The sequence below is a fragment of the Sebastes umbrosus genome, chromosome 14, assembly GCF_015220745.1.
Source record: "Sebastes umbrosus isolate fSebUmb1 chromosome 14, fSebUmb1.pri, whole genome shotgun sequence".
Taxonomy (NCBI): domain Eukaryota; kingdom Metazoa; phylum Chordata; class Actinopteri; order Perciformes; family Sebastidae; genus Sebastes; species Sebastes umbrosus.
Window position 1 is genome coordinate 7,598,935 of NC_051282.1, and position 18,717 is coordinate 7,617,651.

The window sequence follows — 18,717 nt, forward strand, 5'->3', positions numbered from 1 at the left end:
ACATGGTTGGTACCAATGGATTACTGAGGTTCTTCTAGTTTCATATGATACCAGTATAGCATCTAGCTTTAAAACTGAGCCTCTACAACCTCCGGAAGATGGATTACGTTAATGTGTTTAAGAAATTAGTGCCGTTAAAACGATGTTGCATGAACGCATTATTATTATGGCGTTTTCTTCGACAGCCCTAATTTAAATAATTGCATTTGATAGTCTTGACACTTAACACAGTTACCTTTGGTTCCTCACTTTAAATGACTCCCCCCCCGTCTCTGCTCTAGGGCGGGGATCTGAGAGGCGTGCGAGGTCGTGGCAGGCGGCGAGGGGCCGGGGAGAACAAAAACGGAGTGGTTCGGGCCTGGGTAGGCTTCAGGGAAAAACTGAAGAGGATCGTGGAAAGTAAATACTTCAACCGAGGGATCATGATCGCTATCCTCGTCAACACTCTCAGCATGGGGATAGAGTACCACCAGCAGGTAAGAACTCGTGAGATGTGTGAACAGTTCAGATCATTGGTTCAAAACTGCTGACCTTCAGAGAGAAACAAGTAGTTTGATGAGAACTGTTGGCATTTGTGTATGTGAAACTGGCATTTGTCTGTCTGAGAGGAAATGAGAGTATAATGGGGGGAGGAGGGAGGAGTGGAGGAGCAGTACCCACTCACTCGCTCCCTCTTTCTCACACACACACTCCAGGATTATGTTTTTAGTTTACCCTGTGTGGCCAACATCTGGGAAGTATCGGCTTAATAATAGGACTCCCCTCTTCCCCTCGCTCCGCTGTCACACACTCTCAAATTTTTGTGGTTGTGCAGACACATTCATCTACAGAGTTTTTACCCCCACGTATATTATATATGCACACACACGCTCACAACCTTTTAGTTTCCCAGCAGTTCGGCAAAATGGCTACAAACCCAAAGAGAAGATTCTTGTGCATGCACACGGTCTGTTGCCTCCTCTCCCTTCTCCGACTCTCCTTGCCTCCCTCTCCTCTAATTCCCTCTCCGGGGGATGTGTGTGTGTGTGTGTGTGTGTGTCTGTCTTTGTGGTATAAACATAAGAAGCGACTGGGAGAGCCATGGCCTTATTGGGCTAATAACACACACACACAGACTTAAAGAGTTATGTAAGAGTTCCTCCTCCCTTCAGTACTCATCATCCCCCTTATGTGACACCTACTATAGCCAAACTTTACGTGAGTATGAGTGTATATATGTGTGTGTGTGTGTGTGTGTGTGAAGAGGTGGAAAGATGTAGGAGGCATGGTGTAGACTGTGTGTTTGAACTGATATCAAATACCTTGTCTGGCAACTCAAATCCGATTGTAAACGCTCCTTTACTTCACACACACATTGCAATACACAGATATTGTATCCAGAGCGTCATTAGTTGGACTTGACTACAACATCGAAATGTGAACGCAACCACATGTTGTTAATGACTGACTCAAATCCAACTTTATCACTTGCAAATAACAGCATGGACATCAAATCTTTAGGATTACTGTATATTTGAGGAACAAATCAGATTTGGCTGCAAGCTCAACGTTACATTTTTCTTGAAGTTTGTGTATTAAATGCACACAGACAAACGCAAAGAAATGCACCATATATGTAAACTCTAGGGTAATAGTTTATTATGCACAACTGAAAGATCCAAAGGGTAACTTTTCTACTTACTTAACCCTCATAAACCAAATCACAGTTGTTGGACATCTTATAATCTAATATATAAATATGGAGTATCGCACAGCAAACACCAAACCTCAGTTTGAGTTTAATGCTCATTTTGTTGACGGTATAGGCATTATGTCCCTAATTCTAAATATATATTTGAATAAACAGTATTCTAATAAATACTATATTGTATGATTTGGTCCACATTATTACAATATGTGTTTTTCAGAATTATTTTTTATTTATGTCAGTGTCCTGCTCATAGAGTTTATATAAGAAGTGGATGTAGTCACCGTGACGTCACCCATAGGTTTGTTGACTGACATTTTGAAGCCTCGAGTTCGGCATTTTGACTGTTGCCATATTGGTTATTTGAACCAGAGGTGACACGAGCGGGTGGACCTATGTACACCCGAACACTGAATAAGATATTTTAAGGCGACCAAAATGTTAATATTGACATTAATGAACTGAAAACACACTGTGAAAGGGTTACAGTTGTAAGACGAAAACATGGACAACGTGGTAGTGACCTGTCAATCACAAGGTAGCCCCGCCCTAAAGCATACCCTGCTTTATGGTCTATTTGACTCTAAATGGGACCATAATTTACTAAATGAACATCATGCTGTATTGAAGAAGACTTGAAACTAGTGATTGAGACCATAAACTCATGTTTACAATGTTTACTGAGGTAATAAATCAAGTGAGAAGTAGGCTCATTTTCTCATAGACTTCTATACAATCAGACTTCTTTTTGCAACCAGAGGAGTCGCCCCCTGCTGGCTGTTAGAAAGAATGCATGTTTAAGGCACTTCAGCATTGACTTCACTTTTCAGACCCCGGAGTTACCCACTGGTCCTGCTTTCAATTCAAGGCTATTACTTTACCGTGCTCTCTCTCTCTCTCTCTCTGTGTGTGTGTGTGACTGGGTAGGTGGGATTCCTCATATTTTATAAGGGAAAGGTCATAATCAAAACACACTTGTAATGTCTGACACAGTATTTCATCCTGATTAATCACCCGGTCTGTCAAACATAATGATGATAGTGAAAAGCAGCATCTAAAGCAACAGTTCAGGATGTTCAATTAGGAGGATAATAGATTACATAAAACATATTGACATATGGTTAAGCTCTTCTAATTATTTTTGAAGCCACTCAGTTACTAATGATCACAGCCATAAAACAGAGTGCATCGTGGGATAAAGCTGACAACTCAAGGGCACCTTGATGGGGTTTTATTAATAGAGAGATGAAGAGAGTTTTCTTTTCATTTCCCCCCACCCACGCGTCTCTCGCTGGCCGCTGGGCTCGAATAGCAAACTGCTTCTTTAACCCTTTAACTTTACCAGCTCCTGAACTTTCTCCTCCTTCCACATGGTCGCCCATAATGTCGCCATCAGCGCAGGACAGGAACCAGACTTCAGTGTGAGTTAATTTAGTTTGACGTCAAACATCAAAGCATAAAACATCAATGTATGATTATTGAACTGAGTCTGTGCGAGCTCCATTGAGTCTTTTAGCGCTGCAAAACCCTTCAGCTCTCAGCTTTTGAGCCCTTCAGCTATTGCTCTGTATTTTATTTTGTATCGTTTTAATCTACTGTGACAGCCATCCTGTGCTCTCCCCCTCTTAACGCACTGTTAAGCAGAACGTAAAGATACTTTTGTAGTCCTGGCGGGCATGAAAACTGCTGTGTAGCATATGGAAATGAATGGCCTGCAAGTCAGCACTATGCTCTTTCATTTCTCTGGTGTGAGGGCCACAAAGGTAATGAAAATGCCACTAGTCCACTGTTAAATAATAATGCATGCGAGTCTAGTATTGTGACTGCTGGAGATATAGAATAGCTGACAGAGAGCTCTTTTAAAGCTTCGTTGAAGTGCTTTAAAGTCTTTATGTGCTGGCTGGTCAATGGAAGACAATATGAACAAACTGCCAGGACAGATAACAGCTAGTCATCTCTGTCGTCTGCCCAGCTCTGTTTAAAAAAATATGAAAGTATGGCATTGTTTTCCTTACCGTGCAGGACACCAAAAGTCGTACTCAAGTCCCCTGACATTACTTCCGTGTTTTCAAGCATCACGACTGTCCCATTTAACTCAATCAGCCCAAAATAGTAACGATACAAAAAGAGAGACGCTGTGTGCTTAAGATTACACAACCCTGCACTGCACTGAAGGTATACTACATCTACAGTACAACAGCACAGGTCATATTGACAGTGAGGTTTCAACTACTGTGCCGTAATGGAAGTAATCGCTCAGTGGGTTGGCATGACCCCCACACACACACACACACACACACTCTGTCATGCGTTTGATAAGGTCAGTAAAGCGATGGATTAGACAGGCTCCGTTTCAGGATGTTTAATACGCTGTGTGTGTGCGTGTCTGTTTTAACAATCATAAAATTGGATCACTTATCAATACACTGAATCAATACAGCAACGTATTTTGCTAACAACAAATATCCTTGAAATTGAAAAGGATACAAAAAGCCTTGTGCTTATCTAGTTTCTCATGCAGTGAGTCCAGGACGTTTTGCAAGCAAAATTTGACTTCAGTAAAAAGTACAGCAGTAGAAGGGGCACTCTGAGAGCGCAGACCTCTGCCAAGGCCATGCCCGTGATTCGGATCTGCTCCAAAATGTAATGGGTTCTTTCTTGGCACCATGCTACAGCCTTCCACCAAGTTTCCTGAAAATCGGGCCAGTAGTTTTTCCGTAATCCTGCTGATAAGCAAACAAACAAACTGAAAACATCCCCTCCTTGGCGGAGGTAATAAAGTGTACGTGCAGCACTGAAAGTAAAAGTACTCCTTATCCAGACTAGCCCTTGTCAGTGTTATATTTTTATATGATTTCGCCATTAACTGGTTGAGGTGGAGCTACTTTTAACTGCTTCATAAAGCGCTGAGTAATTTATGCATGATTTGTAAGAAAAATCTTCATTTCAAAAGTAACAAGCAGTCAGATAAATGTAGTGGAGTGAAAAATATGTTATTTTCCTCTGAAATGTGGTGAAGTAGAAGTATAAAGTAGCTTAAAATGGAAATAATCAAGTAAAGATTCCCAAACATACTTAAACCTGCAGTAGGCAGAATGTTTTTGGCATCATTGGCCAAAAAATCCATAATAACCTTTCAGCATATTGTAATTCAAGTGTTCTGAGAGAAAACTAGACTTCTGCACCTCCTCATGGCTCTGTTTTCAGGCTTTAGAAAATGTAGCCCATGACGGAAGACTTTGGCCAATCACAGGTCATTTCAGAGAGAGAGAGAGAGAGAGAGAGAGAGAGAGAGTGTTCCTATTGGCTGTTCATTCAACGAAGGCAGCTGTAAAAACACTCGCAAACTCCGATCAAACGGTCAAACTATAGGGAGCACTGATCAAATATGAATCAATATTCTGTGACTGTAATGCCTATTTCTCGCGTAAAATGTTTTCAGAAACATCTTGTAGTGTACTGTTTAGCTGTAAAATGCAATATACTTAGTTACTTTCCACCACTCATCTTTTTAAAAGGAAACACTCACTCTTGTCTTGAAATGTGGCTGTAAAAAGTGTGTCTTCTCAGGACGTTTGTGTTTGTCTGTCTGAGTGTGTTTGGGGTGGAGTGAGGTGAGGGGAGGTGTGCTGTGTAGTCTGGCTCCCTCTATCTGTCATCATGATCCTCAGTTGTACTTCAGCACCACCATCATCATCATCATCATCATCATCATCAGCTTTAATTGGTTGTAAAAGTTGTCTTTTATCAGAATGTACAATTACATATCTGTATTTAGTATTGCAAGTGTTTGATTATGAAGGAATCAACATAAATACGATGTTCAATCATAATCATAAATATGGATGATTTCATTTTCATTAAGAAATAATTAAGTGAATGTTTTCACGTAATTGACTTGTATGATTGTGCGAAGTGAAACCCCTCATTTATCTCCATGAATCCAGCTTCATCAAACATATTTACATGCATAACGTGTTCTATAATTTCCCACAACAATCAACACAAAGCCAACACTGGGTGTGTTTCTGCAGGGTACTGATAGAGCAGAATGACCCGGGCTGAAGGTTAACCCCTATCTGCTGTTGTAGCAGCAACGTCTGGGATTTTATATATTAATCGTGTGAGTGTGTTTATTAGTCCAGAAAATGGTCTGCCTGGTTTTTATATGCCCTGGGTTTCGCGACACAAAACAGGCTATGGGCCTATTGCTTGTTGATCCCCACATGAGAGGAATCACAATTAGTTTTAATGAGTCTGCCATGCGTGACATGAAAATAAAATTCCGGATCACAAGCTGAAGGGCTTAACAAACTGTGAGGCACACTACAAAGTAGAAGAAGTTATGATTTAGAGTGATTCAGTCGTATGGGGATCATGAATATTAATTAAATGTAAGGACTGTACAAAAGCTTGTCAGCCTTGAATCGTGATACAAGGACAGGAACAGTAAAGGTATCCAACCCAGCACATTTAGATCACTGGTGCAGCTCCAGCAAAATGTTTCTATAAAGGAAAAGTGGAGGATGTGGCCCCATGATGCGTTTAGCAGAGCACAAAATTGCTGTGTTCTCCATAAAAAGTCTCGCTTCCATGCTTTATGAGAGGGCCTGGGTAGCGTCCTGCCGGATCACTGACTGTACTGTGAGGTAAGTGGAGTAGATCAGCACTGATGGATCGGTGCTGTTGGTCCCTTTTGATTGATTGGGCGTGACTGCAGCTCTGAACTTGATTGATAATGTCTCAGCTCAGGATTTTACAGCTCAGGGATTATACAGTGAACATAATAACTAACTTGATCTTTCTGTCTTTCTGTCTTTCTTTTCTTGTTTTTCTTGTTTTCTTTCTTTCTTTCTTCCTTGCTTGCTTGCTTTCTTTCTGTCTTTCTTTCTTTATTTATTTCTTGCATACTTGTTTTCTTTCATTCTTTTTATCTTTTTCCTGCTTTCTTGCTTGATTTCTTTCTTTCTGTCTTTCTTTCCTTGTGTCTTTCTGTCTTTCTTGCATACTTGCTCTTTATCTTTTTTGTCTTTCTTGATTTCTTTCTTGTTTTTATCTGTCTTTCTTGTTTTCCTGCTGTCCTTTATTTCTTTCTTTCTTTCTTGCATACTTGCTTTTCTTTTTATCTTTCTTTCTTGTTTTCTTTCTTTTCTTGTTTCTTTCTTTCTTTCTTTCTTGCATACTTGCTTTTTATCTTTTTTTTTAATCTTTTTTTCTTTCTTGATTTCTTTCTTGCATTCTTTCTTTCTTTCTTGTATACTTGCTTTCTTTCTTGTTTTTATCTTTCTTTCTGTCTTTCTTCCTTGCTTTCTTGCATACTTGCTTTCTTTCTGTATTCCTTTCTTTCTTTCTTGCATACTTGCTTTTCTTTTTGTCTTTCTTGTTTGCTTTCTTTCTTGCTTTTTATCTTTCTTGCTTTTATTTTCTTGCTCTCTTGCATACTTGCTTTCTTTCTGTCTTTCTTTCTTTCTTGCATTCTTGTTTTCTTTCTGTCTTTCTTGCATACTTGCTTTCTTGCTTGCTTTTTTATTCTTGCTTGCTCTCTTTCTTTCTTTCTTGCTTTCTTTCTTGCTTCTTTTCTTCCCCCATTTCTCTTGTCGTCGTCCCTCCCACCCACCTTCTCTTCTTGTCTCTCGCTTTGTCTCCCTCTTCTCTCCCCCAGCCTGAGGAGTTGACTGACATATTGGAGATCAGTAACATTGTCTTCACCAGCATGTTCGTCCTGGAGATGGGCTTCATGATGCTGGCTTTTGGCTTGTTTGGATACATCAGGAACCCGTACAACATATTCGACAGCATCATTGTGATCATCAGGTAACAATATATCTTTATCAGAATAATATGTACCATCTTCAAAACTAAAAGCAAAAATGAAAATGCAAAGAAACTCGGCTCCAATCACTGTAGATTTGACAAAACCAGACAACTGAGCTCGGCTTTAGATCCACCCCCTGTTCTTATTTCTTCTCCAGCTTGTCAGTCATTGCGTTTCGTGTGTCAGGTTGTCTGCCGCAGCATCCATCTTTTACTATAGCTCAGATTGACACACTCATGATGGATCACACAGGAGCAGGTTTGCTTGCTGCCGCAGCAGATTCTTGATCCCGTCGGGAGTCGAGGTTTGCTGCTTGGCTGTCATTTAGTTGGATAGAGCTCATATTGGATCAGTTTTGATATGTGTGGTTGGGTTACTTGTGGTATTTAAGGCGGATTACCTTCATAATTAGCATATTGTAATATTACATGCAGGTTAATTTAGACAAAAGTGACCAAATACAATCTCAAACTTTGAAGTTGTCCATAAGTGTTTTAATACAAATGTGGTTGTTTGTGGTTCTCAGTGTGTGGGAGATAATTGGTCAAGCAGACGGCGGGTTGTCAGTCCTGCGAACGTTCCGTCTGCTGCGGGTTCTGAAGCTGGTCCGCTTCCTGCCCGCCCTGAGGAGACAACTGGTAGTGCTGATGAAGACCATGGACAACGTGGCCACGTTCTGCATGCTGCTGATGCTCTTCATCTTCACTTTCAGGTACGCACACATCCATCTTCCCAAATCTGTCTATTTGACAATGCACATATTCTCTCATTATATCGACACTATAACACACGAAATGATGACTGCTTTTACTTATCTTCTACAGTATACTGGGTATGCATTTGTTTGGCTGTAAATTCAGTCTTCAGACGGAGAACGGAGACACCATCCCTGACCGCAAGAATTTTGACTCTCTGCTCTGGGCCATCGTCACTGTATTCCAGGTTAGTTTTCAATTTATTCTGTGATTTAGGGCTGCATTCCCACCAGATCCGGCGGTGCAAGTCTTTGGCGGTCACAAGGGGTACCGAAAAAAGGTGGAAAAGTAAAAACAGAATCAACTTTTGGTAGAACATCACGCCACGGTGGCCAATCACTCAACTGGCGATCCAGAGCTGTACAACCCAGCCATGAGGCAACAAAAGACGCTAATCATTGTGCAGTTAATGGGCCATTAAAGTAACACTCCCACACCGCCGCACAACCCTTCGGCAAATCGCTGCAACGTCTGATCTGGTGTGAATGCAGCCGAAGAATCTGCTGGCTCTAATCCACAGATTGATTCTTGATTTGCTCAGTTTTTTCTTTCTTTTTTTCATATTGATTTGCCAAAACTGCACTGATACTGACTTAGTGTAAGATTTTTATTCAGCTGTTCTCATGCGCTATCAATAAGAATTGTTTAATTAATTTCTGGCAGTTCTTGTGTGTTCTAAATGATCATGATGAGCATTCGATTCAAAAGTGACTTATTACTTCTGACAACTGACAACTTCTAAAAATGTTTTGGCAAGTTGGCAACTGACATACTTGAACTTGCAGCATATAGACCTATACAGCTAAACTGTAGGCTGGCAGTCGTGCATTGCATCGTCTAGAGACATTTCTGCAGCGAGACATATATGTAACCAGCCTCCCTTCAAAACCGAGAGCTCCGAAGTGCTCCTTACCGGCTCAGAGTGAGCCCCATGTATGACAGTAGGAAGAAAAAATGTCAGCTGTAGTGTCACATCCTTCGTACCGTACAGTGCAGTTGTAAGAGATAAACTGGGCAGTGTGTTAGCGCGCGTGTATTTTTATCCCCACACAGGCCATGCGTACTCCTCCTCGGCCATCCCAAATCAAAATGTCAAACCGAGCCTAGAGTGTTTTTGTGTGTGTATGTGTGCATGCCAAATTCAACTGCCAACTTCTGCTCATTAGTCAAAATGCTGTGAAATGAGAATTTCTGCTTATGCTCACCCTCTCTCGCTATCAGTTCTAGTTCTTGCTCTCCCTATGCGGAGATATTGTTCAATCGCTCCAGATAGATTGTCCTCTTTTCTATACTGGACGCGTCAGCAGAAAGGCCGAACACAGAATGCGGTGGACTGTGTGTGTGTGTGTGTGTGTGTGTGTGTTTGCAGGAGTATAATGCTGAAAAAGCATTTTATCCACAACTACATGGTCACGTGAAGGCGTTACGCTCGCCGTATACTTAGTATATTTTTCTGTGGAGTAGCTACAGTACACACACACACGCATACGTACGTTCACACACAGACGGCACAGTGACTTGCCTTCCTGCCACGGCGTTTAATGAGTGGGCAGAGACGGAGCGAGCTTTCATGCTGCATCACGAGCTCCGTCCTAGTTTTAAACGCTTTCATCACTCACATTGATTTAAAACACTGGCACACATACGCATACACACGCCCACGTACACTTTGTGGTAATCCCATGTGTATGACGCTGAAGCACTGTGGCGTGATGGCAATAAAAATATCTAAGCACTGAATTTTATAAAGCCATTGAAACCCAAGAGGGCTGTATAGGCTAATATTTCCTCCCTTTGCCTCTCCATTCTGTGTCCCTTTCTCTCTCTTTCTATGCCTCATTGTCATTCCTTTTGCACGTCTTTATGTTTGTAGACCCTTTATATATTAGAAATATCTAAACCTGACTTTGTGTTTCCTTTCAATCTACAGATTCTCACCCAGGAGGACTGGAACGTGGTGCTGTATAACGGCATGGCCTCCACCTCTTCATGGGCGGCTCTCTACTTTGTTGCTCTCATGACATTCGGCAACTATGTGCTCTTCAATTTACTCGTGGCCATCTTGGTTGAGGGCTTCCAGGCTGAGGTGAGAAAAACTGTAATAGTATACAATATAGGTCTGTCAATCGATTAAAATATTGAATCGCGATTAATTGTATGATTGTCCATAGTTAATAACGATTAATCGCAAATTAATCGCACATTTTTTTATCTGTTGAAAATGTGCCTTAAAGGGAGATTTGTCAAGTATTTAATACTCTTATCAACATGGGAGTGGGCAAATATGCTTGCTTTAGGCAAATGTATGTATATATTCATTATTGGAAAACAATTAACAACACAAAACAATGACAAATATTGTCCAGAAACCCTCACAGGTACTGCATTTAGCATAACAAATATGCTCTAATCATAACATGGCAAACTGCAGTCCAACAGGCAGCAACAGCTGTCAGTGTGTCAGTGTGCTGACTTTGACTATGACTTGCCCCAAACTGCATGTGATTATCATAAAGTGGATATTTCTGTAAAGGGGAGACTTGTGGGTACCCATAGAACCTATTTTCATTCACATGTCTGGAGGTCAGAGGTCAAGGCACCCCTTTGAAAATGGCCATGACAGTTTTTCCTTGCCAAAATGTAGCATAAGTTTGGAGCGTTAATTATCCTCCTTGGCAACAGCCCTATTATAACATGGTTGGTATCAATGGATTTCTTAGGTTTTCTAGTTTCATATGATGCTAGTATTTTCACTCTGGCTTTAAAACTGAGCCAGCTACAACCTCCAAAATGTCGTTAAAGAAATAAGTGGCTTTAAAACGAATTTGCCTTAATGCGTTATTATTGCATTAACTTTGACAGCCCTAATACAATATTTAATTCAGTGTCATTTCATTTAATGAAACGCTTATTTTTCAATATTCGAATTTAAAATGCAATGACTATACAGAATACAATTATGGCACTAATGCCAGGGGAACGGAGTAAAGATGAATGTCTAATTGTTAACGAGCATCTTTCATCCACACTGTGCGAATGCCCTATGAGGGCCTCCTCTCGCTGTTAATTAACTCCCAACGGAGCCATCCGAGGGCCGCGGGTCCGGCTTCTCAATTACCACATTGTCACATCATGTGAAGCACCACTGCTTTTATAACCAGTCCCCAACAACACCCACTGATCATTTCACATCATCAGTTCTTCCTCATCCCACACTGTTATCATGTTGTGCCTTCAGCTGCGTCCTCTCCTCCACATCCTCTGAGCGCTGAACACAGCACACTTCTGTGTGTTTGAAGATTAGCACCTGTTCCCTTCTCCATGATGGTAAACTCAGAGGAAAGTTGCAAAGAAATACAGAAAAATGCTTATTTGAATGGATGTGTGTGTGTCTTATAGGGCGATGCTAATCGGTCGGAGTCGGATGATGAGAAGAAATCAGACAACTTTGAGGAGGACGACAAGGTCGAACAGCTCAGAGACACTGGTAGGTTAAATGACAGAAAAGATATTCAGTTCAATTTAAATTGTGCCTTTTTTTCTTTCTGTTCTGTTCTGTTCCTACAAACTGTATGACAAAATAACTGAGTGAATAAATGACGGTGATGATAATGACTTTATTTTCCCACAGAGCTAAAAATGTACTCCCTGATGATGACAGCCAACGGTCACGTCGACCCTCGCGGCTCCATGGCTCCTCCAATAATCATGCGCACGGCAGCCACGCCCATGCCCACTCCTAAGAGCTCTCTGGGACCCGAGTCCGTCCTCGGAGACGAGCTCATGTACAGAGAGGGGGTGCCTCAGTACGGCGAGGTGGGACTGGGGTTTTCCGAGGCAGGAAGTGGTCACACAGAGTCTCGCCGTGGCAGCTCCACCTCCATGGAACCCTTAGCCTTTGACCAGCACTCCCTGGTGAGTTATATCCAACTGCATGAGAACGGTTGCCCCCCCCGTGGCTTCCTGTCTGTGTGGGTGCAAGTGGTCTTTGTGTGTCTCAGGAGAGGAAATGGTGAGAGTGGGTTAAAAACTAAAATAAATAAGTTGTTGTTTATTGTGTGACCACAGTCAAGTGAAATGATGACAAACTAATGTTTCATGCATGCTTATTTTCACAAAAACTATAGGCGACTAAGTTGTTTAGTCTTATTTTAATCATATGTATATTTTTTCTTGAATTAATTATTACTAGAGTGACCTTTCATATACTAGAGTTTAAGCATATTTGTGCTATTCCTCGTGATTTCTTATGAGGAGCTTCTAAATATAATCATCCGTAGTAACGCAGTAATAAAAAAAAAAAAAAAATGAGTAAAGAAGTATTTCACTGCTGGAACAATGGTCTTTTTTTTTTATAAAACTAGGCTGTCGGTGCTACATGATCAGAGAAAATAGAGAAAAAAGGGCTATGGTATTCACTGCACTGGGCTCGTTGCAGCAACTTTATTTATTTCACATAAAAAATAAGTACAGTGACAAACTCAGTGCTGTGGCTTACAATTTAAGCAAGGATTCCCGTTCAAACCAAAATCACATCTCCTAAATTGTTTACAATTTATCCATGATGTACAATAAAACATCAATTGCTTATAGGAAATAGTAACAGTCTTGTTATTGTTGCACATATTGTAGAGCAAGGGTCTAGGATAAATGATATTCAGATAGAAGTGTACAGAGTTTCCTGGCAGGGACGCTTTTGTCTTCTTTTTTTTTTACTCGCCTTGAAAACTAAGACGATAATATTACTTAACAGCCAGATTAAAAAGATAGAAGATAGATAGAAGGTATTTAATAGCTTTATAGATAAGTAAAATAACTTTAAAGTGTATTCTAATAGATAGGCTACAGGAAGCCAGTGCAGTGTTTTAAGCAGTGCGGTAATGCATTTCCTTTTTTTTAGTTAAGACTCAGCATTCTGAACTAGCTGTAGTTTTCTTATAGATGTTTTAGGTCATATAGGGAAAAGGGAATTACAATAGTCGACTGATGATAAAAGCGCGAGTGAGTATTTCAGCATCTTTCTGAAAGGGTGACTTTGGCAAAATGCCTAATATAAAAATGTATGTTTTAATGACATTGTTAAATTGAGAATTCAAATTTAAATCACAGTCCAAAATCACTCCCAAGTTTGTGATGTTAGTTTTAATCTGCAACATCTGCTATCCGCTATCTCACCTTAGTTTAGGCTTAAATGAAGAGAGATTAAGAGTTGTTATTTAATTATAGCAAAGCCGTTTCTGTACATCTTCAAAGCGTGAAAGTTAAACTAGACTTCCAAAAGAATATGATATTTTTAATGACATTTTTTATGACATTCTCCACCAACAGCATATGATGCATCGACCTAGCAACGGTTGTCATGTAGTTTGCGGTTTTGGTGACCCACATCCTTTTTCACCTAAGACTTAAAGAGCCAAACAACTGCAGAGGCTTTGCCCTTTGTCTTCAAGTCATTCACTCAGAGTACACCTAACAGTTAAGAGTCTCACTCAGCTACAAAGAGCTACATCCACGGATTCAACCACAGCATGTCTACCATCTCACTTGGAGAAGTGGAATGGGGAGAGATTGTAAAACAGATTATTTGAACTATATTAAAATTTGTAATATTTCCCAGCCCTCTGAGGGCGAGGAAAGCCGTAATCTTGATCGTCGCTGTACCAATCATTGCTGCTAAAAATATACTTATAATCACAATCAGACAATCAGGGCCATCCTGTTTAATTATTAATCCTTAAAGGAGTCAAACATTAGCTGAGTCATCTATTAGAACGTTTTTTCCTTGTCTGGAACCAGTTTGATAGTACCATATCTACCAGAGCAATAACATAATGCACAGCATGGCAGGTTGCTTTTCTCTTAAAATATTGTGACTTTATTCTCATTAAGTTATGACTTTATTATCGTAAAGTACACTTCACATATTAGATAAAAAACAGGTTAAAAGAAATGGCTACAAGAACGATGCAAATACAAAGCGTGGGTATAACCTAGTGGGCAACTCCGGGTATGAAAAGTGAAGCAAACGCTGAAGTGCCTTAAACTTGCATTCTCTCTAACATCCAGCAGGGGGCGACTCCTCTGGTTGCAAAAAGAAGTCTGATTGTTTAGAAGTCTATGAGAAAATGAGCCTACTTCTCACTTGATTTATTACCTCAGTAAACATTGTAAACATGAGTTTATGGTCTCAATCACTAGTTTCAAGTCTTCTTCAATACAGCATGATGTTCATTTAGTAAATTATGGTCCCATTTAGAGTCAAATAGACCATAAAGCAGGGGATGCATTGGGGCGTGGCTACCTTGTGAATGACAGGTCGCTACCACGGTATTGTCCGTGTTTTTGTCTTTAACCATTTCACATTTTAGTCGCCTGAAAATATCTTATTCAGCATTCGGTTTTACTTAGCTCAACTCTCTAGCGTGGTTGCAAATAACCAAGATGATGACGGCTAAAAAATCAAGATGGGGACGGCCAAAATGCCAAACCTGAGGCTTCAAAACGGCGGTCCACAAACCAATGGGTGAAGTCACGGTGACTACGTCCACTTCTTATATACAGTCTATGGTATAACCCACTTGCTTAGCAGAAGCCAAGGCAAAGAGCAGACAGGCATATGAGACAAACTTCATATATACAGACCCAATGGTCCCAAATGTAGGACAACAAAGGGCCTGAAGAACCGATGACTCATGTCCCATGAGGTAACACTGGAGTTAATCACAAGCTTTGAATGTTTCAAATCAATTAGATCCACTACCATGAAGGACGTCTTAATTCCCTAAACTCTGCCTAGAGGACTGAGAAGGAGCAAATCTCACATAGTTCTATTTTATACACGAGGAATGTATTACTTTTTATTTATAGATTTTTTAAATTGATATTTTCTGGCATTATTATTAAAACCTTGTATCGCTGCAACCTGCAGAGAGGAGGAGGAGGACTTGGTATGTAGGTATCAGATAAGCCGCCGACAGTGGCTTCAAAGTTCGCAGGTTCACCAAACCACATTTTTCTTTTCTCCAGTCTACATAACAGTCCTCCGCAGGTCACTGTAACACAGGTAGACAGTTGCTTATTCCACAAGGAAATCATGGATGCCTGAAACTAAATCAGAAAATATATGGAGCCAATAATGACTTGGTGTTGGCTCATAGGGAAGGAAATATCCTATTAAACATATTCAATAAGGTTGTGCATAGAGGCATTAAATTTGATCGAGTAGCCAACCAGCTGCTACATCTACAGTTAGGGACAAAATTCTGAAAAATGCAGCGATCAATCACAGAAATGTTTGCTTATACCTTGTCTCAAATCATTTCTCACTGGACAACATAAAACCCTGAAGAAAGAAGCTCTTTGTGTCTGAGACTGACACCAAATATTTGACTGCAGAACAGACTGAGAATCCTGAAACTTGGAACCAAACTCAAATTGCTGCACTCAACTTATCTTTGCATAACCTAGTTTAATTCATTTCAGTTTGTTATTGCTAAGTTTGGCGTGCAGCTCACGTTTTAGTTGTGGCCCGCAAGGCAGGTCATGACAAAGGTCATCAATAACGTTCAAAAACTACTGTAACTCTTCCTCAGACACACACTCAGACACGCTATCATAGCCACACACTATGCTTATCCCCTATTCCCTGTCTCTCCTCCAGAACCTCTCAAGTCCTGGCCGGCGCTCCCCTCTTCCTCCCCGCTCATGGGGAAGCCGTCGCTCCAGCTGGAACAGTCTGGGAAGAGCGCCGAGCCTCAAAAGGCGAGACACCAGCGGCGAGAGGGAGAGCCTGCTGTCTGGGGAGGGAGGAGAGGAGGAGGACGGCGGGGAAGATAAGGGGGAGGCCGGGGGGAACAACCGACTGCGGCCGGAGACCTTGGAGCTGCTGCAGGCGTCCACTCTCTGCCCTTCCATAATAGCGGAGTACGGCGACTGCAACGGGAGGACCCTGACCTATGACCCCAACGTGAACTCCGACCCCAAGGAGGACCTCTCTCCCGAAGACGACATCGATGAAGACGTAAGTTATCGTGGCTTTCCGAAATAACATTAACAAGATCCACAGTGAGACGTTTTTTTAAAAGGTCCCCAGTGTGACATCATCATCAGCTCATTTACACGACGGCTTCTTTTACAATTACACACACAGATCTGAGCAAAAAAAATTTGTTTTTATAGGCCTGGTGACGAGTTTGGCTGAGCAGTCGCGCCTCTGTGGTTTCGCTCTCTTGTGTAAATTCTTAATCTCTTAATCTGCCCTTTCCGACTCTGTTTACATATTTTATTTCTGTCTCTCTCTACGTACTCAGTTCTTCTTTGTCTTCTTTGCCCTTTTTGTCTCTCTCTTACTTGGAGATATTATTATGTGTGTGTTTTGTGTTCACACTGCAAGGCCTGGGGGAGACGCTAATTGTCATGCTGTAATTGATTGGCTCGGGCAGTAATTGTTTTCTCAGCGGGTACAAAGCCACTTGTGTATGCACAGTCAGTGTGGTTGTACATTTGTGTGTGTGTGTGTCTGTGTGTGTTTGAAGGGGAGAAGGGTGTGCTCCCCGATGGTTTTGGATGACCTCTGTTGCGACAGCGATGATGGATTTATTGGCTCCAAATTGAGTTTATAAAGCCATGAAATCCAGTGAAACAAAAGGCTGCTCCCTGAGCACGCTGAAAACGGGTGGCTTAAAACAGATCCTCTATTGGTGAGTGCACGTACGGGAGTGTGTATGCACGTGCGCGCGCAAAAGCACGCATCAGTGCATGCGCGTGACGTGCCAGCCGAGACGTGTGTACATGCATGCGGTGCTCCGCGTGTGTCCATGTCAGGGATTATGGGATATGTCAGTTACAAGGATATCTGAGCAGCAGGTTTTTTCATACAGTTTTTACACACACATACGGACACACCCAGATGCACACACACACACACACGCGCACAAGCAGGCAGTCTACCAAATAAGCTGAGAGGCTCGACTTTGGGCTGTTTTTAATTAGAATCCTGCAGTACAGAATCTGTGCACCTAAGCTTTCCTCTATTTGTTTTGTTAGAAACTTAAATGAGTTTCACAACACTTTATATTGAGCTTGCGGGGCCTGCTAAGTTGGGAGTTATGGTCCAGTTATATCCGTCTCCACTTATGCAAGAAAACATTTGTTTATTGTGCCCCCGTAGATTTAAATGTGGCTAACATCAGCAATACTGCTGAAACTCAAATTAAACTATGCATTGTTTTTTTAATTCTTTCATGGTGTAATTGTTAATTGGGCAAGTAAATTCCTCATACTGTCAGACACACTCTCTGTTCTCTGACTACAGAGTTATACAACATGCATTTAAATAATATATGAAGAAATGTATTTTTTTTTTTTGTTCTATTCACAAGATCTATGGGATCATTAGAGGTTCCTCTGTAGGGAAACACAGTTAGTTCACAGCCAGGCGTTTCATACTGTACGCATAATATCTTAGTGGTTTTAAAAGATTCTCTGTACAATATCCAGAGCATTAATATAGCAGCAAACAAGTATTTGCTATGTAAAGCTATTTAAGGGATAATGTACAGCAAGCTGGTCATTGTTGTGAAATAAACCCCGACAGGGCGATGCGGCCCCCCCGGCTGGCAGCAGGCAGCACGGCTACTTACCTAAGAAATCAATAATTTGACACAAAAATGGTCCGCCAGAGTCCGAGATCAGAACTGTGTCCATAGCAACGGTCTGTTACACATAGCAACAGTCTTCTATAATATAAAATAACAGACCATAGAGCACCGTGATTGACCAATCAGAATCGAGTATTCAACAAAGCCGTGTAATATAGAGGAGTAATGTCTACCTGAGCAGAGAATGAAGTCTCTCTCCCTCTGTGTGTGTTGTAATCCGAGCTTCTCCTCGCTTCGTTGACATAGCTGGCCCGAACGCAGGTGATTTTAGTGCATGTGCAGCTAGGGCAGCCGTCCATCTTTAGAGAGGATTAAAGGTGCATTTCCCCCTTTAGCAACATAGCTTCTACTAATCCCATAAACAATCTCACCAATCTACATAACAGATATGTACGGCAATTAAATACAATTGCCTGGAAACCGTACATTGTTTGGGTATTCAACATTTTCAGAATCAGAATTACTGTGTTTGGCCTTGACTGGTCCACTGAAAGCATGAAAACGATGATAATGATTGTGGCATTGGTGTCGATGGTGTAATAGAAGTATTAATTGCACTGCTGACAATTAAAATGATGATAATGTCATGTAATGAGGAATTGCAAACTCTGCAGAGTTCATTCTGGTGCTGGATCAGAAGAGAGCTTCTCAACAAGAAGCCCCGCTGGTGCAAAGAGCATGAAGACTGGAACCTGTATCTGTTCTCTCCAGAGAGCAAGTGAGTCTCACACACAACATTACATCATCAGTCTGTATTGTTCTACTACCAGTTGGCTTTCTTTCTCCCCTTTTTCCTCTTTC

General features: G+C 41.2%; 1 protein-coding gene across 9 annotated transcripts in view; it reads left to right on the forward strand.

The window, feature by feature from the left end:
• Window positions 1–18,717, forward strand: part of cacna1ha (calcium channel, voltage-dependent, T type, alpha 1H subunit a) — a 144,800-nt gene that overhangs the window by 99,142 nt on the left and 26,941 nt on the right. For all 9 annotated transcript variants that reach the window (XR_005209914.1, XM_037792352.1, XM_037792351.1 and 6 more), the window contains exons 12-20: window positions 282–476; window positions 7,350–7,501; window positions 8,029–8,214; window positions 8,327–8,444; window positions 10,188–10,343; window positions 11,657–11,744; window positions 11,889–12,172; window positions 15,918–16,277; window positions 18,531–18,634. Coding sequence is in view for 8 of the 9 variants with exons in the window: in XM_037792352.1 (XP_037648280.1) it covers window positions 282–476; window positions 7,350–7,501; window positions 8,029–8,214; window positions 8,327–8,444; window positions 10,188–10,343; window positions 11,657–11,744; window positions 11,889–12,172; window positions 15,918–16,277; window positions 18,531–18,634 (1,643 nt within the window). In the remaining variant the exon portion in view is untranslated. The remainder of the gene's footprint in view (window positions 1–281; window positions 477–7,349; window positions 7,502–8,028; window positions 8,215–8,326; window positions 8,445–10,187; window positions 10,344–11,656; window positions 11,745–11,888; window positions 12,173–15,917; window positions 16,278–18,530; window positions 18,635–18,717) is intronic.